This window comes from Triticum aestivum, chromosome 7B, assembly GCF_018294505.1.
Source record: "Triticum aestivum cultivar Chinese Spring chromosome 7B, IWGSC CS RefSeq v2.1, whole genome shotgun sequence".
Lineage (NCBI taxonomy): Eukaryota > Viridiplantae > Streptophyta > Magnoliopsida > Poales > Poaceae > Triticum > Triticum aestivum.
In genome coordinates, this window is record NC_057813.1 from 110305603 (window position 1) to 110328276 (window position 22674).

The following is a 22674-nucleotide window of genomic DNA, read 5'->3' on the forward strand; positions in this document are numbered from 1 at the left end:
AGTGCGGAGGCGCCATGGTGGGCAGGATGTCCAACGTTACTTGGCTTGAGGGCACTTTCGTGGAAACCATTAAGGGGTGGCAGTCGGGGTGGTTCTACATCACCGAGCCGCGTGACCCTGAATGGGCAGCGGCCCCCGAATTCAGATCTGGCATCCCCACACGGCTCACCTCCTGGAAAGAGAGCGGCCGGACATGGGGTGATTCGGAGGAGCTGACCGGACTCCAAGCCTGCATCCAAAAGCTAGTGGACAAGAAGCTCAAGCTTGTCAACGTAGTCCAGGTCATGCTCATCCGCCGGATTCTCCCGTGCCAACGACGGGGCTTCAACATGTGGGAGTTCGATCCGGCGCAGCACCAGACTTTGAGCGGGCTCTTCGACACTACGTACGAAGATGTCTGGAAGGTGCTGTTCAAGGGCGCCGAGGCTCCCGCATCCGCTACCGAAGATCGCGGATTCAGCTCGCAGCGTCCGGCTGACGAGGTAAGTGATTTTGTCCTTTACGGGACGCTTGTTTTCCATAGTTTGACTCTATGCGGGATCTAAACTCCCTCTCCTTTGACAGGACTGGCTGGCGAAGGCCGAGCAGACTATCTGTCCGGCCCCATTGCCAGAGGACCCAGCGGACGCCCGCTTAACGGGGCTGCTGGCTCCGGCACCCCATGTGGTGCCGGAGAAGAAGGCCAAGAAGAAGGCCACGGGGACTCGGAAGAGTTCCCGTTTTCAGGTGTTATCGGATGATGACTCCGAGGCCGACTCCTCTCACAAAGGCGAGGAGGAGAAGAAGAAAGCCTCTCCCCCAGCGGGGGGAGGGAAGAAAAGGAAGGCCTCCCCAACGAGAGAGGCCGAAGGGTCCAAGAAGGGAAAAACTCTTTCCCCGGACTGCTCCACCAACGCCAGTGACGACGACGAGGACTGGCCCCCAAGGGCCAAGCCCCTGGCGAGATCGTAAGTATCCGGACTCCCGAATAACTTCATGGTTTTTCTTTTCGCCGCATAATGTCTTTCTAATGCCGCATACAACCCTGCAGTCCGCCCAAGGATGATCTTCCCGCTTCGTCGAGCGGATCCTTAGGTGCGTCGGATATGGATTCTCTCCCGACCGCCTCCACCCCCCCCCCCCGTGATGCGGACGATGCCGAGGTGGATCCCGGGAAGGGACCCACCCGGAGGAGGAGGCCCCGGAGGTGTCGCAGAACAACCTCCCGGACTTTGCACCGGACTCGGCCCCGGAACCCATAGCGGTTCCGGAGTCCGGCGGGCGGCCCCTCGTAAGAAGGGCAAGACCGTGACGCCGGCAGCCTCCGTCCAACCTGGAGGCGCCGGATAGCTTGTTGGAGGCGCTCAACGGCGCCTCCATCGAAGAGGAACACCGCACTGTTATGAGTGCGGTGATTCAGAAGGTTCAGCTCACCAAGAGCGGGCTGACCGAAGCCTACAGCAGCCTTCTAACAGGCTTTGAGGTAAGAATTTTGATATATGTAAAATAGTACCGCATAGACAGTAGCCCCTGATGCTCAGTTCGGTGTTCGGACAGAAAAGCCGGACTGAGGATCTAAAAAGATATACGCAGGAGTCATAAAAAATATGTCAATATGGGATTGCAGGCTGTGCTGCTGACCTCTGCCGCACTGACTGCGGAGGTCAATACTTTGAAGGAAAGCCTCGAGCGGTCCGAGAACGAGCTCGGCCGTGCCAAGAAGCAGCTCGAGGACAAGGAAGGTGAGTAATACCTTATTAAAATTGTACCTTATAGAAAAGGATTTGGTTGCAAGAAAAATGACAAGGATAACGTGGATATAGCAGGGGCCATAAACGAGGTGGCGACCCTGAAGGAGGCGGTGTCCGCGGCCGAACGTAATGCGGCCGCGGAACGCACCGAGCGAGAGAAGCAGAAGGCGCGGGTGGCGGAGGTACAGCAAGAGCTCCAGGCTCTCATGGAAAAACATGAGAGTTTGGAGCGTGACTCGAAGACTCGAGAGTCCGAGCTTGCGACGGCTCTTGAGAGTGCCAAAGCCGCTAAGGCCGAAGCCTATAAGGCCCTCCAGGAAGTCGAGGCGTTGAAGAAAATAGCGGCGGGTAAGGCGTTTTTCATGCAAAGTAAGCATGTGAGTGTGAATTACATATCACTTACCCGAATTCGGAGCTCTCCAGGAGCGTTCGCAGATCTGCCCTGCAGCGTGTCCGATGCTACCGCTTTCTACAGGGACGAGGAGGGGAGGTCGACAGAGAAGGTCTTCTGGTCTCAGTATGCTGAGGCCGGACATCCGATGCCCCTTAGCGACCAGCTGAAGCAGCTGGTCAAGCTCCACAAGGTGGCCGAACAGGCCATGAAGGGCCTCATAGTTCGGCAGTGGCCTAAGGAGGCCATGCCAGGGAGCTACTTTGGCCTGGTGCGGCGGCTGGTGGATGCGTGCCCGTGGGTTGAAGTCATCAAGCACTCCGCCTGTATTGAAGGTGCCCGTCGGGCCCTTGCCCGCGCAAAGGTGCACTGGGGCAAGATGGATGCCCAGAAGCTTGTGACGGACGCGCCACCGTAGGGCAAGGAGCATCGCACGCCCGAGATGTATTATAAGAGTGTCCTGAAGGGTGACCGCATTATTGCAGGTGAGTGCTCCAAAGATGTAATATTTGAGTAGACTCGCATTTTGTTATCCTGTGCGCTGAAAACTTAGTTCATATGCGCTAAGCAACGCTTGTTAATTTAAAATATTACCTTCTGTGCGGCTGTTTATCAAATCTGAGAGATGGCAAGTCGTCGGCTTCAGCCCCCATGCCACGAGTGCTGGGGTGTTCGGGATAAACTTGAGCACTCTTGTTCCCATTTTTGGGTCCATCTAGGGAGGCGCTCAACACAACGAACAAGGCAACCGGACTTATAATGCTTGAACACTCTCACTTAGCCATAGAATTCTATAATTTTAAATTTCGGCGAAGCCCCTAGTCTTCGGAAGGCCGAATTTGGGGCGCTATCCACGCCTGGGCCGGACAAAGCTGGCTCCTCGCTCTAAGCGGCATAAGTCTTTAGGGACTCGCAAAAAACCTCTCGAACAGCGACCGGCTCTCGCCTCATCATGACGGTCAGTTTTAGCTTTCTCCACTGAGGCGCTCGCCCAGCTCAACTGGGGCGCAATCGCAGTGGTTCTCCCAGTGCTACCTTAGCCGATACAACGGAACGTAAGGTACCAAAACATGGGAGCCGGGCAAACCCAACTATTGACCCAAGACATGATTCAGAGCCGATGCATATAATGCTATAAGTTCGGGGTGCCGCACTTGTGAAAGTGTTCGGACTTATCACACCATGATGCGGGAAACATAAGCCCCTGGTGTATTTAGCCGTACCAAAATGTACGGATGCAACATGTCATAAATGAACATATGTATAAGAAAGAAATGCAATTGGAAGCAAAAAGGTGCTGCATTACTTATTCAAGAAAAACTGCTGTAAATGCAGAACGATACAAATGGTGCGATAAGCAAGGGATGGGACTATTAAACATGTCCCCCTCCAGGGGTAGGCTGCAGAATGGTGCATAAAACAGATTTAATTCTCGTAATAGAGACCACCTGGATATTCGTTGTAGCCTTTCTCCTTCCCTGGCTGTTGCATCGTGAGTTCGGCAGGTCTGCTGCCGGACAGGGCCTCGGACGAACGGAGTCCTGTTGGTAAAAATAAAAAGAAAAAAGAAACAAAAGAACGACACACTTGAGAGCCCCTGGTGTGGTTCATCCGCATTCTGGGCCTATCGTGGTCGTGCCCCTCTCCCCACGCCCATGGTATCTTTAGAGCGTAATGGTGTACGCGAAGGACCTGTCTTGACGTTTTTGCAGGGGCTGGGGTTGGGGCCACACTGCTACGCGTGCTCGGAATGTGCCAGGTGGTCTTGTTGTAGGTTACTCCGGGCGCGTTTAGCCGTGTCCGGCCGCTTAACGACCGGACTCGAGAATTGCCTTAAGAGGCTGCATTGTACTTCTGCCGCGAGAGCCGCTGTATGTTCCTCCGTTCGGAGAGAGCGTTCAGTGTTTCCGTTGATCGTGATGACTCCTCAAGGGCCTGGCATCTTGAGCTTGAGGTATGCGTAGTGCGGCACCGCATTGAACTTTGCAAACGCGATACGTCCGAGCAGGGCATGATAGCCGCTGCGGAACGGAACTATGTCGAAGATTAACTCCTCGCTTCGGAAGTTATCCGGGGATCCGAAGACCACTTCCAGTGTAACTGAGCCTGTACAATTGGCTTCTACACCTGGTATGACGCCTTTAAAGGTCATCTTGGTAGGTTTAATCCTTGAGGGGTCTATGCCCATTTTGCGCACTGTATCCTGATAAAGCAGGTTCGGGCTGCTGCCGCCGTCCATCAGGACTCTGGTGAGGTGAAATCCATTGATGATTGGGTCTAAAACCAATGCGGCGAATCTGCCGTGGCGGATGCTGGTGGGGTGGTCCCTTCGGTCAAAAGTGATCGGGCAGGAGGACCATGGATTGAACTTCGGGGCAACTGGCTCCATCGCGTATACATCCCTGAGTGCATGCTTCCGCTCCCTTTTGGGTATGTGTGTTGCATATATCATGTTCACCGTCCGCACTTGTGGGGGGAAACCCTTCTGTCCTCTATTGTTCGGCGGTCGGGTCTCTTCCTCGTCATCGCTATGCAGCCCCTTGTCGTTGTTTTCGGCAATTAACTTGCCTGCCTGCTTGAATACCCAACAGTCCCTGTTGGTGTGGTTGGCTGGCTTTTCGAGGGTGCTGTGTATCTGGCACGAGCGGTCGAGTATTTGGTCCAAATTGGACGGACCCGGAGTAGTTCTTTTGAATGGCTTTTTCCGCTGACCGGGTTTAGAGCCTCTGAATCCGGCATTGACTGCTGTATCTTCACTGTTATCGCCATTAATGCGGCGTTTGTTTTTGTTGCGACGCGACCTGCCATTACGGTCCTTGATATCCGGACTGCCAGAATTTTTGCTGAGGTTGTTGCTGCGTGCTAGCCAGCTGTCCTCACCCGCGCAGAAGCGGGTCATGAGTGATGTGAGGGCGGCCATGGATTTCGGCTTTTCCTGTCCCAGGTGCCGGGCAAGCCACTCATCGCGGATGTTATGTTTGAAGGCCGCGAGGGCCTCCGCATCCGGACAGTCGACGATTTGGTTTTTCTTGGTTAAGAACCGTGTCCAGAATTGTCTGGCCGATTCGTCTGGCTACTGAATTATATGGCTTAGGTCGTCAGCGTCTGGTGGTCGCACATACGTGCCTTGGAAGTTATCGAGGAATGCGGCTTCCAGGTCTTCCCAACTCCCGATTGACTCTGCTGGCAGGCTGTTAAGCCAATGCCGGGCTGGTCCTTTAAGTTTGAGTGGGAGATATTTGATGGCGTGAAGATCGTCACCGCGGGCCATGTGGATGTGGAGGAGATAGTCTTCGATCCAAACCGCAGGGTCTGTTGTGCCATCGTAAGATTCAATATTCTCGGGTTTAAACCCTTCAGGGATTTGATGATCCATTACTTCATCTGTGAAGCATAGTGGGTGTGCGGCGCCTCTGTACTGGGCGATATCACGACGGAGCTCAAAAGAGCTTTGTCTATTTTGTTCGGCCCGGCCGGACTTACTGTGTCCGGCGCGACGGTTGTCGTCGCGTATCCTGGGGCGTCCACGCGATCCATAGATCGATCTTGATTGTCTTGCCTTATCCTCCAATATATCTCGCAAGTCCGGAGCGTTCCCCTGTGGCCTTGTGCTTTTCGAGCGATGCCGGGATACGGTTCTAGTGAAGGGCCTAGAGGCCTCTCTGTCGCGACCACGGGGTGGTCGGTTAGCCGTATTGTCTGCTGGTGATGCAGGTTCATACGCCTCCTCCTCTAATCGGGGGAGCAGCTTGCGTTTAGAGTAGCTTTTGGAGGGGCGTTCGAGCTCATGCTCTTCGGCCGCGAGGACTTCAGTCCATCTGTCGGCTACCAGATCTTGATCAGCTCTAAGCTGTTGCTGCTTTTTCTTGAGGCTCTTCGTCGTGGCCATAAGCCTATGTTTAAAACGCTCTTGTTCGACGGGATCCTCAGGCACGACGAATTCGTCATCGTCGAGGCTTGCCTCGTCTCCGGAGGGAGGCACATAATCCTCTACCTCTTCTTCTGCCGCTCTCTCATGAGGGCTGGCGTCTCCGTCCTCCTATGCTGAATCTTGCTGGAGTGGGTTGTCTTCGGCACTGTCTGGGGTGTTATTATCTCCAGTGCCTGAATCTTCATTCTTGCTGTGGCTGGATTTAGAGCGGCGCCGCTGACGCCGATGCTTGGGCTGTTTCTTGGAGGGGTCATCCTCCGCTGTTCCTTCGCCATTCCCATCTTTTGGGATATCCACCATGTATATGTCATATGATGAGGTGGCTTTCCAGTGCCCGGTAGGCGCTGGTTCTTGGTCGTCTCTGGCATCGTCGTCCATACCGTCGATGTCTTCGGAGTCATAGTCTATCATGTCGGTTAGATCGTCGACAGTGGCTACTAAGTGGGTGGTGGGTGGGCTTTGAATTTCTTCGTCGTCCGCATCCCAACCGTCCTGACCGCAGTCCGGCCAGGGCTCTCCTGATAACGAGAGATACTTTAGCGAACTCAAGATGTCGCCGAAAGGTGAGTGTTGAAAGATGTCCGCGGCAGTGAACTCCATGACCGGCGCCCAATCGGATTCGATTGGAGGGGGCGCAGGAGGTTCGGAGTCCGGCAAGGAGTCCGGCACCTTAGAGTCACGAGCTTCATGAGGGACAAGGTCAGTGTTCGGCTCTATCACCGTAGAGGTTGCATCCCCCGAGGCGGTGTCTAGCCATCCGTCCTCGATTTGCGCAGCCGGCTCCGAATTGAAGATCGGAGCGGGCTCGAGTGCGTCCTCCAGGGTACTGTCCGGCTGCAGAGCTAAATCATGCCCGTCGTGACAGTGCGGCGCGCTTGGCTGTGGCTCGAATCCATCGAAGATCAAGTCTCCGCAGATGTCAGCCGTGAAGTTCAAACTTCTAAATCTGACCTGACGGCCAGGGACGTAGCTTTCGATCTGCTCCAGATGGCCAAGCGAATTGGCCCGCAGTGCAAAGCCGCCGAATACGAAGATCTGTCCTGGGAGGAAGGTCTCACTCTGGACTGCGTTGTTGTTGATGATCGAAGAAGCCATCGAGCCTATCGGTGACGACACAGAGGAACTCTCAATGAAAGCACCAATGTCGGTGTCAAAACCGGCGGATCTCAGGTAGGGGGTCCCGAACTGTGCGTCTAGGCGGATGGTAATAGGAGACAAGGGACACGATGTTTTACCCAGGTTCGGGCCCTCTTGATGGAGGTAAAACCCTACGTCCTTCTTGATTAATATTGATGATGTGTGTTACAAGAGTAGATCTACCACGAGATCAAGGAGGCTAAACCCTAGAAGCTAGCCTATGGTATGATTGTTGTTCGTCCTATGGACTAAAGCCATCCAGTTTATATAGACACCGGAGAGGGCTAGGGTTACACAGAGTCGGTTACAATGGTAGGAGATCTACATATCCGTATCGCCAAGCTTGCCTTCCACGCCAAGGAAAGTCCCATCCAGACACGGGACGAAGTCTTCAATCTTGTATCTTCATAGTCTTGGAGTCCGGCCGATGACGATAGTTCGGCTATCCGGACACCCCCTAGTCCAGGACTCCCTCACTTGGGCTCGGTCGAGTGGTGTGGATTGTTTCCCTCGGCGGCTGTGGAACATCTTACGGCTGCTACATCAAACCACTCAGCTGTTCTTTTACACTTAGCACAACCAAGTGGGGGAGGAAAGAAAACGAAACAGTTTCGTTATGAGGTTATGTGGGATACTCATCCGGACCTCAAAACAGCAGTTCAGGCGGGGTGAGATCTCAACAGCCACAACCCGCGGGTGTGCGAAGTGTGCGCGAACCTGCAGGCGCTTGCCCATAATTTGGGGGCCTGGTCCAAGTCTACGTTTGGAAGTGTTCAGGGCGAGATACGTAGTCTGAAGAAGGAATTGGATCGCCTGCGCAATGATAGAGCGTGGACGGTCCCGTCGCATGCGGAAGTAAAGATAAATGATCATTTGATAGAGCTTTACATGCGGGAAGAGTTGATGTGGCGACAACGTTCTCGGGTGGAGTGGCTATCAATGGGAGACCGGAACTCACACTTTTTTCATATGCGAGCCTTGATGCGCCGTAGAAAGAACCTAATAAAGGCACTGGAACGGCCAAGTGGGCAAGTTACTAGTGACCCGACAGAGATGCAGCAAATGGCATTGGAGTTTTACAAAAACTTCTATAGCTCAGAGGGGGTTCAAGGTGTAGATGAGGTCCTACAGCATGTACCGGTGAAAGTTACAGCGGCTATGAATGAAACCTTGCTGGCCCCTTACAAAGCTAAGGAGGTCAAGACCGCACTATTCCAAATGTTCCCAACAAAAGCTCCAGGACCTGACGGTTTGCCTACTCACTTCTTCCAGAAGCACTGGGATGTTTGCGGAGATGCGGTCACAAAGGCGGTGCTAGCTATTGTGAAGGAAGAGGAAAGTCCGGCTGCTGTGAATGATACATTGCTGGTATTGATCCCAAAGGTACAGAATCCAACGTTGCTATCTCAGTTTCGCCCAATAAGCCTGTGTAATGTTTTTTATAAGATAGCCTCGAAGGTGTTGGCAAACTGCCTGAAAATTATTCTCCCGGAGATTATATCACATGAGCAGTCGACATTCGTTCCTGGAAGGCTGATTACTGACAACATAATCTCAGCATATGAGTGTTTGCATTTTATGAAATGGAAGAGGTCAAAGAACAATGTTTATGCTGCACTAAAACTTGACATGATGAAGGCATATGACCGTGTGGAGTGGTCTTATTTGAAGTCAATCATGGAGAAACTGGGTTTTGCTACACCTTGGGTGACTGTTGTGATGAATATGGTGAGCTCAGTATCTTTTTCTATTATGTTTAATGGTGTGAAGTCAGAAGAATTTAAACCCACAAGAGGTATTCGACAGGGAGATCCAATCTCTCCTTACCTTTTCTTGTTAGCAGCAGAGGGCCTTTCGTGCCTCCTAAACTCTCAAAATGAATCATCCCAGCTCAGCGGCATTAAGGTGGCACCGTCGGCACCGGCGGTGAATCATCTTTTATTCGTGGATGATAGCCTGCTGTTTTTCAGGGCAAGTGTTGATGGAGCGGAGGAAGTTTCAAACCTATTGAATACTTATTGCATGGCATCGGGACAGAGAATAAATAAGGAAAAATCATCTATCTTTTTCAGTAAGGGCTGCCCAGAGATAGTGCGTGATGCTGTCAAGGGTTTTCTGCAAGTCCATAATGAGTCTTTGAGTGACAGATACCTGGGCATGCCAACTGATGTGGGCCACTCAAAGAAGGGGACGTTTAAGTATTTGAGTGACAGGGTGTGGGACAAGGTGAAGGGTTGGATGAGCAAATGCCTTTCAGCTGGGGGCAAGGATGTTCTTATCAAATCAGTAGCACAAGCCATCCCGGTTTTTTCGATGTCATGCTTTAAGCTTCCAAGGGGACTGTGTGATCACATCAAGTCTATTATCAAGAAATTCTGGTGGGGATGTAAGCAAGGTGAGCGCAAGCCGGCATGGGTTTCTTGGGATGTCATGACGCGGCCAAAGCATTTGGGTGGTCTTGGATTCAGGGACCTCGAGATTTTTAACTTGGCTTTACTTGCAAGACAAGCATGGAGGCTTCTCCAGGAACCAGCAAGCCTAAGTGCTAGAATCCTTAAAGTTGTGTACTACCCGGACAGGTCAATCCTTAATGCGGAGTTAGGGACGATACCATCTCAGATTTGGGGTGCTATTTTGGAGGGAAGGGATTTATTACAGCAAGGCATTATAAGGCGGATTGGTAATGGACAGACGACAGATATTTGGGCTGATAACTGGATACCGAAGGAGATGACACCACGCCCGATCACGTCGCTAGTGGCGAACCCTCCAAGGTATGTGTCGGAGCTCTTGATCCTGGCGACTGCATCATGGAATGAGGACTTGATCCGCAGTGTCTTCCTGCCAATCGACGCCAATGACATACTGAAGATCCTTGTATGCACACGCAACATATCAGATTTTTGGGCGTGGCATCCGGAGAAGAAGGGAAACTTCACTGTTAGTTCGGCCTACAGATTTCTTCAAAAAACGAAGTTACAGAGGGAGGAGTCACTTGAAGGAAGGAGTGGGTCCTCCAATGGCGAACAAGAGGAACGGTCATGGAGTTCGTTATGGAAGTTACAGGTGCCGTCGAAGGTAAGGATTTTCTTTGGAGGCTCGCTCATCACTCGCTACCAACGACGGACACTTTTCATAGACGAAACATGGTGGTACAGGCTACATGTCCGCTATGTGGCTGCGTTGATTCATGGAGGCATGCGCTGGTGTCATGCACGATGTCACGCTGCGTTTGGGCTCTATCGGATGATGTACTTGTCTCCCAAATGTCTGAGAATTTGGAAGGTAACGCGCGGATTTGGTTATTCCAACTGAATGAATCCCTGGACCATGCAAGCTTCACGAGGCTGGTAATTACACTATGGTCTATCTGGTTTGCAAGGAGGAAGGCTATATATGAATCAATTTTCTAGAGTCCACAACAGACCGCATCCTTTGTGAATAATTACATTGACGAGCTGAGCCAGATACATGCAAGGAAGGAACATGAAATAACACAAAGGGTGGCGGTGGTACAACAGAAGAGGTGGCTTCCACCTCCGAGTGGTATGGTAAAGGTGAATGTGGACGGAGCAGTGGCCAGGTCTCGGCGTGGAGGGGCTTCTGCAGCAATATGTCGAGATCAGGACAGCCAATATTTGGGTTCATCGGCGGTTGTTTTTCATGGAATCAATGATCCGATGATGCTCGAGACTTATGCTTGCAAAAAAGCGCTGGCTTTGGCAGAAGACCTTGCGACAATGAACATATGTGTGGCATCGGATTGCCAAGAAGTGGTCAATGATATTAACAGAGGGACAGGAGGCCCAACGCTGCTCTTATACATGAATAATGCTTCGGTGTAATAGTTTTAATTCATACTCTTTTATTCATGAGCGTAGGAATCACAATTATGAGGCTCATAATCTTGTCAAGTTTGCTTCTACTCTAGGACTAGGTAGACATGTGTGGTTGGGCAACCCTCGTGACCCAAACCTTGTACTATGTCACTTGTTTTGAATGAATAAAGTTGGGCGAGAGTTCTAAAAAAACAGGAAGGACTGACCCCCAAAAATCAGTCGATTGACCCGTAGCTAGTCCCAAATATTTTTGTATGCGAGGAGGAACACCTGCCACCGGCTGACATCCGCCACATCAGTAAACGACCAGGTTAGGCCAACTCCTCCGCTTGCCACCGAATTAAGCTTGCTGAAAAGTTCCCCTCCCCACGCTTCGCAGGTAGGTAGGTGCATCCATCCCCAACTCCCCGGCGGGGCCGCACACCCCCCATCTCTATAATATGCAAATCCAATCCATTCCTGATCAACCAGGACTTGATTAGTAGACCTGAACAAGCACGTGCTCGCCGATCATCGAGATGGGCTGTGAGAGGACGCCGCTGGGCATTGCTCTGGCACTGGCCCTGCTCCTGGGCCTCGCCCACGGCGACGTGGTGCAGTTCATCTTCGGCGACTCGCTGTCGGACGTGGGCAACAACAACTACCTGACCAAGAGCCTCGCGCGCGCGGCGCTGCCGTGGTACGGCATCGACTTCGGGAGCGGCATGCCCAACGGCAGGTTCTGCAACGGCCGCACCGTCGCGGACATCATCGGCGACAAGATGGGCCTCCCGCGGCCGCCGGCGTTCCTGGACCCGTCGGTGGACGAGACCGTCATCGCCAAGAGCGGCCTCAACTACGCGTCCGGCGGCGGTGGCATCCTCAACGAGACGTCGTCCCTCTTCGTAAGACACCCATCCATCACTTCACCAACTTCTCGTAGACACCATGGTGTCATGCGAGAACGCTACGGTTTGATCATCTGACCGAGACCCGTGGCGATTGCGTGCATGCATTGCAGATCCAGAGGTTCTCGCTGTACAAGCAGATCGAGCTGTTCCAGGGGACGCAGGCGTTCATGCGGGAGAAGATCGGGCAGGCGGCGGCGGACAAGCTGTTCGGCGAGGCCTACTACGTGGTGGCCATGGGCGCCAACGACTTCATCAACAACTACCTGCTCCCCGTCTACTCCGACTCGTGGACCTACAACGGCGACACCTTCGTCAAGTACATGGTCACCACCCTGGAGGCCCAGCTCCGGCTCCTCCACGGGCTGGGCGCGCGGCGGGTCACCTTCTTCGGGCTGGGGCCCATGGGCTGCATCCCGTTGCAGCGGCTCCTGCAGAGGTCCTCCACGGCGTGCCAGGAGTCCACCAACAAGCTCGCCCTCAGCTTCAACAAGCAGGCCGGCGCGGTGATCAAGCAGCTGGCGGCGTCGCTGCCCAACGCGACGTTCCAGTTCGGGGACGTGTACGACTACTTCCAGGACATCATCGACCGGCCCTACATGCACGGCTTCAACAACTCCCACGCGCCCTGCTGCACGCTCGGCAAGGTGCGGCCGACGCTGACGTGCACCCCGCTCTCCACGCTCTGCAAGGACCGCAGCAAGTACGTGTTCTGGGACGAGTACCACCCCACCGACAGGGCCAACGAGCTCATCGCGCTCGAGACGCTCAAGAGGCTCAACATCACCGTCGTTGCCAACACCACCTCCAGCTAGCCTGCCTGCCACGGACGCCGCTCACCAAGATGCATACGCTTACACATGCATGGGCGCTGTCGTGTCTTGTCTTAATTATGCTGTATGTGCTTCGATTGTAACCAAATTAGGATGATGGTGTCCAAGGAATGGGATGGAGAATGGATGCATGCATGTACGTGTCCTGGATATGAAATTTTTTGAGTCTGAGAGAACAGCAAGCAAGGATCATGCATCTATCTTAACTCTTAAGAGACCACTATTAAGACGTTGATGTTGAGACGTTGATGTTCTATTGGCATGTGAAATTTCAAGTTCAAACACGCGCAGTACCATTAACGAGTTATGGAAAAACAAATTCAGCCATGAATTGTGACGTTTACTGTTTGATACTCCCTCTGTAAACTAATATAAGAGTGTTTAGATAACTAAAATAGTAATCTAAACGCTCTTATATTAGTTTACGGAGGGAGTACTATTCATTGCTGCTTTTGTCTTTTTCGTACCTCGTTAATGGTAATGTATTTGAATTTGAAAATTTCACATACTAATAGAACATCACACTCTTGAGAGTTAAGACCTAATATTTCTTCGAGGTTTTTTTTTTTTTGAAATTTCGTGTGAAGGGGATGTTAAGACAGTGCTGATGTGCCGGCTATTCATCTAGGAGACTAGGAACCGAAACATTACTATGATGTACCTCGAATGGTCGAACTGTTGATAGACAGAGGGCAAAGCGGGGTTGCGACGGCAGCCGGGGAATTGAAATTGGCGAACGATCTGAATTAGCAACGGAAAACGATTTAGCAGAAAAAGGAAAAAGAGCGCCGAGCGCGCAATCGCGAAGAGACGATACTTCGGCGGCCACAACAAAATAGGAATGGATCACTCAGTTCAGTTTTTTCTCGACGTGCACGTACTAACCTAGGAATGAATCAGAAGGATCAATCAGTTCTTCTTTTTCGATGTGCATGGACTGACAAGAAAGGAATTGATCCCTGGCTCCCTCCTTGGGGTGTCCCTATGTCTAGCTTTTTTTTAGTCTAAACATACTTTATTATTCAAATAAGTTCATAGGGATACAATGAATGTTTGGTGGGTTTATAAGCCACAAATGGCACCCAAAATCCAGTCCGAAAGCGTGCTTAGCGAGACTATGCGCCTCAATATTGGTGGATCTACCTTCGAAGATGAAGGTACATTGATGAAAATCTCTTGACGTTTCAATAATCTCTTTGACGATGCTAGCATACGTCCCTCCCGTACCATGCTTGATGTCGTCTGCTACTCCCTGACAGTCCGTAGACACAATGAAATCGGACAGGGCCAAGTCTGAAGCTAGTGCTAGCGCCTCCCGGCAAGCCAGTGCTTCGAGAGTTGCAGGCTCCGTGACCCCCTGTATTTTGATTGCTGATGCACCCAAGAACTGGCCAGAGGAGTCTCGGCAAATAGTGCTGAAACGAGCCATGCAGGTTGTCTCTCGAGACCGCTCCATCAACTCTTATCTTAGCGAACCCCGGCGGTGGGGAGATCCACCTCTGCCTTGGTTGTAAAGCATTTGGAGCTGATTGTGGAGCGCTCTTCTTGGGTTTGCAATCCTCCAACTCTCTGATGTATCTCATGATGAAGTTATGCGTGCTCAGAATGCTTTGGAAAATATTTTCATGGAGTGCCTGCCGACGAGCATACCAGAGAGCCCACATGGTAACTGCTACTTGGGTGAATTCAACAGAAGACAGTGTGTCCAAAAGGGAGAAAAGCCAACGTCTTGCATCCGGCTCGCGGGTGCTGTTCAGAACCTCAACCAAGTCATGATCTTGCAACGCCCATACACATCGCGCTACTGTGCCATGAATCTTCAGAGCCGCACAAACCACATCTCGTGGTGGTTGACATGTTCCGATGGTGGAGGACATCAGATGTGGGGACCGACTGTTATGCTAGCCGACATAGGAAGATTTTAACTTTTGAAGGTACATCCACTTTCCACAGCCTCTCCCAGGACTTGGTATCTCTGGCAGTATCTGACGAGTGTCCTCTCCCCTCGAGTCAGGCTTCTCTCCTCATCTTTGTTTCAACAAGCATACGGTAAACCGAAAGAACTGTGAAAACACCGTTCTTCTCATGTACCCATGACCAAAAATCCTCTATATGCCTCGTACACAAAGGTATCGACATAATTGCTTGTGCATCCATGGGCAAAAAGATCTGTGAAACTGCAGCTCCGTTCCATTCTGCGCTAGGGAGGATAAGATCACTAACCCATTGAGGTGGATTAGCAATCAGACTAGCAATAGGTCGCATATTTGTTGGTCTCGGGAGCCAGTTCTGATCCCATATGTGTGTCGTGAGTCCATCACCAATGCGTTTAATGATGCCCTTCTTAAGAACATCGCGACCCTTGATTATAGCCCGCCAAATTTGAGAAGGAGTCGATCCAATCTCTGCATTCAAGATATCAACTCCTGGGTGGTATTTGGCTCTCAAAACTCGTGCGCTAAGTGAGTCTGGGTCCGTTAAGATTCTCCATGCTTGCCTTACCAGGAGAGCAAGGTTAAAAAGCTCGATATCCTGAAATCCAAGACCTCCACAATATTTTGGTTTGGTCATTGTGCTCCATGAGACCCAACTTGGCTTCCTTTTCCCTTCTTTGCTCCCCCACCAAAACTTTCTGATCAGAGAGTTAATGTGCTCACAGAGACCACGCGGCAGTTTAAAACATGACATGGAGTAAACTGGAACGGCCTGAGCCACTGATTTTATCAAAACCTCTTTGCCACCTGCAGATAAGAGTTTTTCCATCCATCCCTTAACCTTATTCCAGACTCTGTCCTTTAAGAACTTGAAAGTTCCATTCTTGCAACTACCCACGTCTGTTGGCATGCCCAGGTATCTATCTGAAAGTGACTCATTTGTAATATTGAGTGCGTTCTTTACCTCAGTTTTGAGAAGGGAGGGGCAGCCCTTACTGAAGAACACCGAGGATTTTGATAGATTAATCCTTTGGCCAGAGGCATTACAATAACTTTCCATCAAGGAAGACAACTGGTTTGCTCCATAAGAACTGGCTTTGACAAACAACAGGCTATCATCTGCAAAAAGCAAGTGGCTCACCGGCGGTGCCGACAGAGCAACTCGGATTCCACTGAGGCTTGATGATTCATCTTGGGTTTTTAAAAGGCACGAAAGGCCCTCCGCTGCCAGCAAAAACAGGTATGGAGAAATTGGGTCTCCCTGTCGTATTCCCCTTGAAGGGAGAAATTCCTCTAGCTTACTTCCATTGAAAAGAACTGAAAATTTTACCGAGGTTACCATGCGCATGATTGTAGGCACCCATGAAGGGGCAAATCCCAACTTGGTCATAATAGCTTGAAGATAGTTCCACTCGACGCGGTTGAAAGGATCGATATGGTTGACTAGAGGGGGGCGTGAATAGGCAACTAACAATTTTTAGACTTTTCTTTAACAATTTAAACCTTGCAATGAAATAGGTTGTCTAGATGTGCAACTACGTGGACAACCTATATGATGCAAAGACAATAAGCACACAAGCAAGCAATGGATATAACTTAAGTAAGCTTGCAAAAGTAAAGGGACAAGATAACCAAGAGTGGAGCCGGTGGAGACGAGGATGTGTTACCGAAGTTCCTTCCTTTTAAGGGGAAGTACGTCTCCGTTAGAGCGGTGTGGAGGCACAATGCTCCCCAAGAAGCCACTAGGGCCACCGTAATCTCCTCACGCCCTCACACAATGCGAGATGCCGTGATTCCACTATTGGAGCCCTTGAAGGCGGCAACCGGACCTTTACAAACAAGATTGGGGCTATCTCCACAACACTTGGAGGCTCCCAACAACACCACGAAGCTTCACCACAATGGAGTATGGCTTCGAGGTGACCTCAACCGTCTAGGGTGCTCAACACCCAAGTAACAAGATCCGCTAGGGATAAGTGGGGGGAATCAAATTTCTCTTGGAGGAAGTGTAGATCTGGGCCTTCTCAACCAATCCCGAGCAAATCAACAAGTTTGATTGGCTAGGGAGAGAGATCGGGCAAAAATGGAGCTTGGAGCAACAATGGAGCTTTGGGGGAAAGAGGTAGGTCAACTTTGGGGAAGAAGACCCCTTTATATAGTGGGGGGAACAAACCAACCGTTATCCCACTCACCAGCCCCGCACAGAGCGGTACTACCGCTAGGGAATGGCGGTACTACCGCTCCGGGCGGTACTACCGCTCAACCCAGCGGTACTGCCGCGCTGCCAGGGCCCTGACCCCGGGGCGGTACTACCGCTAGGGAAGAGCAGTACTACCTCTTAGGGCGGTACTACCGCTCCTACTACCTCCCTTAGTGCCGCAAAACCCGACACGAAAAACTTCGTTCGAGAATCGAGGCGGAAGTAGCCCAGACGCACAGCGGTACTACGGCCGAAAATCCCAAGCGGTACTACCGTTCGGAGAGCGGTACTACCGCTTGGAGCGGTACTACCGCTCTAAGAGCGGTACTACCGCTGGGGAGCTTCGGCGGTACTACCGCTGTGGTCGCGGTACTACCGCTGGGGCAGAGCAAAGCATAGCAAGGGGAAAACGGCAGCTCCAGAGATGCGGAAGGAAAGATGACGGGTGTGATAAGGATGTGTACGTGTGATTCCACCCAAGTCTTACCAAAGCGGATCCCCTCTTGATAGTACGGTGACTCCTACGAAACTAGTCCACCAACAACGAAACGAAGGAGCTACACTGTCTTGAATACAACATCGAGGGGAGGAAATCGTCTCATGCCAATGGATGAATCTCTGAAAGAACTAAACGCACACGATTAGTCCGCACAAGCATTGTCATCAATCACTAAAACATCTTGGGGATAAATATGCCCTTACAATCTCCCCCTTTTTGGTGGATTGATGACAATACGAGATTTGCACAATATGATAGATATAGGATAAGCGCAAAAACACAACCGTCCTAAAATGTAGAAGGGCTCCCCCTGGATGTGTGCTACGATAAGTGCTTTGGACTGCACGGCACAGATGCCAGGATCAATGCTCCCCCTACATTTTAGAGACCAACTACCTAAGCAAGATATAGATAACAAGATAAGCATGCAACTCATAAGCTAGATAGACATAGATAATGATACTGGAAAGGTAAGGTAGCATATGTCTCACACCATATGACTCGAGCTTAGGTCTCACTGACAGAACCAGAACTTAGGTCTCACTGACACAAACCAAATAAAGCAACAAGCGAAAGCACAAACACAGAAGACGGAAGACACAAAGCACAAATCCCTAAACTCTCTCCCCCTTTGGCATCGAGACACCAAAAAGGAGAGGGAGTGCTGCTACGGCTCCAGGTGAAGGCAAACGAGGGACACCCATCAGATCTCAGAGGGATCATCTGCGCTACCATCGTCAGCCGGGAAGTGCTCAGCATCAGAATCAGTCCAAGGGCAGTGCTGCTGAATCCACTCCTCCTCCTCGGTAAGCTGATCCTCAGAACCACTAATCACAATAGCACCCATCTGACGCATGAGCTCCTTGTGGCGACCTCGGGCCTTCTTCTCAGCCACATGAGTCATGTACTGACCGTGAGACTCCATGCAAAACAGCTTCTTCACCTTGATCTTGAGCTTCTTGGCCCAAGAGGGCTCTGCCTCAGAAGGCACGTAGTCATCATCTTCATCCTCAGCCTCAGCCCCAATCTCCTCCTCAGTCTCCATGGCAGCAGCAGATGAAGGAACTCCAGTCCTAGGGGCCTGAGTGCCCCAGTTATCCTTCTTCCTCAGACGCTTGACATCGTGAGAAACCAACTCTCCAATCTCCAGCACCACCTTGGGATAGACACGATCCCAGGCCTTCTCAATGAGCAGCATAATGAACGGACCATAAATCGGGCACTTGCGCTCGGAGATAGCAGAAACCAGCTCAGACCACATAACATGAGAGATATCCAAGGACTCTCCGGTGTTCTGCCCCTTCTCCCGCTGACAGAAGAGAAGCATGTCCACGAGATAAGAGTGAACCTGGTCCAGATTCCCGATGCGAGGGAAAAGAGTCTCTCTGAAGATACGGTGAAGAATATCCAGATAGGCAGGCAGCTCATAGGTCTCCTTCTTCGTCTCAGGGTTGATCCTCAGAGTGCAGTAGGGCCACAGAGCTTGCTTGTGAGTGGCATTGGCGCGACGGTGGGGGCGAAAGCCGACAGGAGACTCAAGACCTAGATCTTCCACCCCAATCAACTGCATGAAAGCTTTCCACTTGACTGAAAGCAACTTGCCATTTGTCATCCAAGTCAGAGTCCTGTCCTCATCAGTCCCAAGGTGAACCGTGGCATAGAATTGGGCCACAATATCAGCATCGTAGTCCTTGTTGAATTGCATGATCCCGAGAATGTTCAGTTGAGTGCACATCTGAAGAGCTTCACCAAAGTAGTCAGGATCGTTCTCCATATGCTCGGTGTCGATGGAGTGCACGTTGACATAGAGATTCTTCTTGGCTTTGAGAACATCAAAGTAGATGGCAAACTGGAACCTGTTCCAGAACGGACGGTTGACCAAAGTGGGATCTTGGTCGACCTCATACGGGTTGCGGCGGCGCCTTGCCCAGAACTCCTTGGGCGGCATTTCTGGCACGGTTTTGCCTGACTTTGGCTTGACCCCAGGCTTCTTCTGCAGTTGAGGAGGAGGTGGAGCACTAGAAGATCCTCCGGCAGGCTCAGTGGGCTTAGTGGTGCGGTAGCGCTTGGACGAGGCACGACCGGGGTTGACACGACGAGCCTGATGCTCAGGAACCTCATCACCTGGAACCACACACACAAACACGCAAACAACCAGAAAGAACGAGCGTAAGCCACAAACACGAACAAAGAGGATCACTGAGAGGTAGGAGTATGATGGAAACTGGTAGAAGGGCGGTAGTACCGTGACCCTTGAGCGGTAGTACCGCTCCAAGCGGTAGTACCGCTCTGGAGAGAGCGGTAGTACCGCCCCAAGCGGTAGTACCGCTCTGGGAGAGCGGTAGTACCGCTCGAGGCGGGGAAACAGCAGTTTCCTACTGCCGTGGTCAGATCCGGTACTACCGTCCTACCAAATTCAAAAATACTCCAACCAAACACTAATCCAAACAGTCTAGAAGCATTCTCCATCCTACTCAAGCCTAGATCTGGACAAAAATCTAGAGATGCAACTGCTATTGCCCCTAGAAAGCTAGATTGGAAATCTAGACAAAAGGAAACAGGGAACGGGGGCAATACCGGCATCCATGGCAAGAGGACAAGGTGGGGATCGATTCCACCGAAGGAAACGGAGAGGAGCGCCCCGGAGAGGGAGATCCGCCGGAGCCCTCCCGCGGCGCCGGTTGCTGAAGAGAGAGACGAACAGGGCGAAGGGGGCGAGCGAATGGGTATGGGGGAGAAGAAACTCCCCCTGCCCCCGATATAACCCCCAGCCCGCGCCTCACAGCGGTAGTACCGCGCTGGAGGGCGGTAGTACCGCTAGGAGCGGTAGTACCGCGCTAGGGGGCGGTAGTACCGCCAAGGGCGATAGTACCGCTCACCACCAGCGGTAGTACCGCTTCAGCAACCACATGGTTTCTAGACCAACGGCTAAAGCTCAAAAAAACGGAAAGCAAGGCCAAAAGAACGAGAGGACCGACGCGGCAACACACACACACACAACTGAACAGAAACCACTCAAACACAAACAACCACACGAAACAGAGCAAGCTCTGGCCTCTCTCAGGAGAGGGCGGTGGCCGGAGCCACCTATGTTTGAGTCAATTGGTATGGCACCGCGAAGAATTATCCTTGGGTCCATGACCAAAACTCGTATTTGAAGCACAAGTACCATCAAAAATGGCTAATGTGAAAGAGTTGATCGTTTTATGCATAATGGGGGGAGGGAGAGTTCATTGAGAGAACAACACTCCCCCTATGTCCATGCCTACATCTAAGCTGGACACCAAGTTGAGTGGGGTTGGGTGTGCAAGGGTTCAAGTCACATTGCTCGAATCAATGATATTTAGCTCATGCCTTAACTCGTGAAATCTTGCTTCATCCAAGGGCTTCGTGAAAATATCTGCAAGGTTATCATGAGTGTTGACATACTTGAGCTCGATCTCTCCTCGCCTAATGTGATCCCGGATGAAATGATACCGAATCTCAATGTGCTTCGTCTTGAAGTGTTGCACCGGGTTGAGAGAAATCTTGATGGCACTTTCGTTGTCACACCAAAGAGGCACTTCGTCACAAATGAGACCGTATTCCTTTAAAGTTTGCCTCATCCATAGGAGTTGTGCACAACAACTACCGGCCGCCACATATTCCGCTTTGGTGGACGAGAGAGACACACAACTTTGCTTTTTGGAAGACCAACTCACCAAAGAGCACCCAAGAAACTGGCACCCTCCGGAAGTGGACTTCCTATCCACTTTGTCTCCCGCCCAATCGGAATCCGTAAACCCTTCAAGCTTGAAGTTTGCCCCTCTTGGGTACCATAAGCCAAAGTTTGGGGTATGAGCCAAATATCGAAAGCTTCGCTTGACCGCCACATAGTGACTTTCCTTCGGTGCAGCTTGAAACCGTGCACACATCCCCACACTCAACATGATATCCGGTCTAGATGCACAAAGGTAAAGCAAGGAGCCAATCATGGAGCGATATACCTTTTGATCCACCGCTTTACCATTGGGATCAATGTCAAGTTGGCACTTGGTGGGCATTGGAGTAGAGGCCGGCTTGACATCACTTAACTTGAATCTCTTGAGCATGTCTTGAGTGTATTTGGCTTGGTTGATGAAGGTACCTTCTCTTCTTTGTTTGATATCAAAACCAAGGAAGAACTTCAACTCTCCCATCGAAGACATCTTGAACTTAGAGGTCATGAGAGCGGCAAATTCTTCATTGAAAGCTTTGTTAGGGGAACCAAAGATAATGTCATCAACATATAGTTGGCATACAAACAACTCCCCTTTGACCTTCTTAGTAAAAAGAGTGGGATCGATTAGCCCCACTTCAAATCCACGATCTTGTAACAACTCGGTAAGGTGGTCATACCACGCACGTGGGGCTTGTTTAAGGCCATAGAGAGCCTTATCGAGTTGATACACATGATCCGGGAAGAAGGGATCCTCGAACCCGGGAGGTTGCTTGACATAGACCAACTCATTAATAGGACCATTAAGAAAAGCACTTTTAACATCCATTTTTTGCAACTTAAAGTTGTGATGGGAAGCATAAGTAATCAACAAACTAATGGATTCAAGGCGAGCAACGGGAGCAAAGGTTTCACCGTAGTCGATACCCTCGACTTGGGAGTAGCCTTGTGCTACCAATCTTGCCTTGTTGCGAATGATGTTCCCATGAGCATCTTGCTTGTTCTTGAAGATCCACTTGGTTCCAATGATGTTATGGTTCCCGGAAGGCCTTGGCACCAACCTCCACACCTTGTTGTACTCGAAGTTGTTGAGTTCTTCATGCATGGCATTGAGCCAATCCGAGTCTTCAAGCGCCTCATAGACCTTATAGGGTTCAACACAAGAGACAAACGCGTGATGTTCACAATAGTTTGCTAATTGTCTACGAGTGCTTACCCCCTTTCTTAGGCTTCCAACCACATTCTCCATGAGATGACCTTTGGTGGTGAGTTTGGAAGCAATCTTCGCGGCACGACGCTCCAATTCCTCCTCGGATGTCGAAGGAGGAGGGTTCACTTGATCATCTTGAGCGTCGTCATGAGCTTGTTCTTGATCTTGAGCTTGCTCATGATCTTGAACTTGCTCGAGGGGAAGAACTTGACCTTGGGCATCATGTGGAGGTTCACCACCATCTTGTGATTGATCTTGCCCTTGGTCTTGTTCCCGAGGTTGAGGGCCTTCACTTTGTTCTTCGGAAGCGTGTGGGTCTTGAGTAGGTGAAGGCTCCACCGAGGTGGAGCATTGTCCTTCTCCTTCGGCCACAAGGGGTTCCTCAA

The 22674-nt window shown here is 51.1% G+C and overlaps 1 protein-coding gene across 1 annotated transcript; it reads left to right on the top strand.

Annotated features, from left to right (window-relative positions):
• Positions 1 to 11506: 11506 nt before the first annotated feature.
• Positions 11507 to 12954, top strand: LOC123159829 (GDSL esterase/lipase At1g74460). The gene is made up of 2 exons (XM_044577645.1): positions 11507 to 11912; positions 12029 to 12954. Exons 1-2 carry the CDS (start codon positions 11547 to 11549, stop codon positions 12728 to 12730), a joined length of 1068 nt encoding a protein of 355 aa, XP_044433580.1. The 5' UTR covers positions 11507 to 11546; the 3' UTR covers positions 12731 to 12954.
• The last annotated feature ends 9720 nt before the right edge of the window (positions 12955 to 22674 follow it).

What these genes read in the sequence shown, in the direction of transcription:
- LOC123159829 (XM_044577645.1), top strand. Translation starts at nt 11,547, where the DNA reads ATGGGCTGTGAGAGGACGCCGCTGGGCATTGCTCTGGCACTGGCCCTG. An exon ending in ACGAGACGTCGTCCCTCTTC is followed by an intron (nt 11,913 to 12,028) that starts GTAAGACACCCA and finishes CATGCATTGCAG; the next exon opens with ATCCAGAGGTTCTCGCTGTA.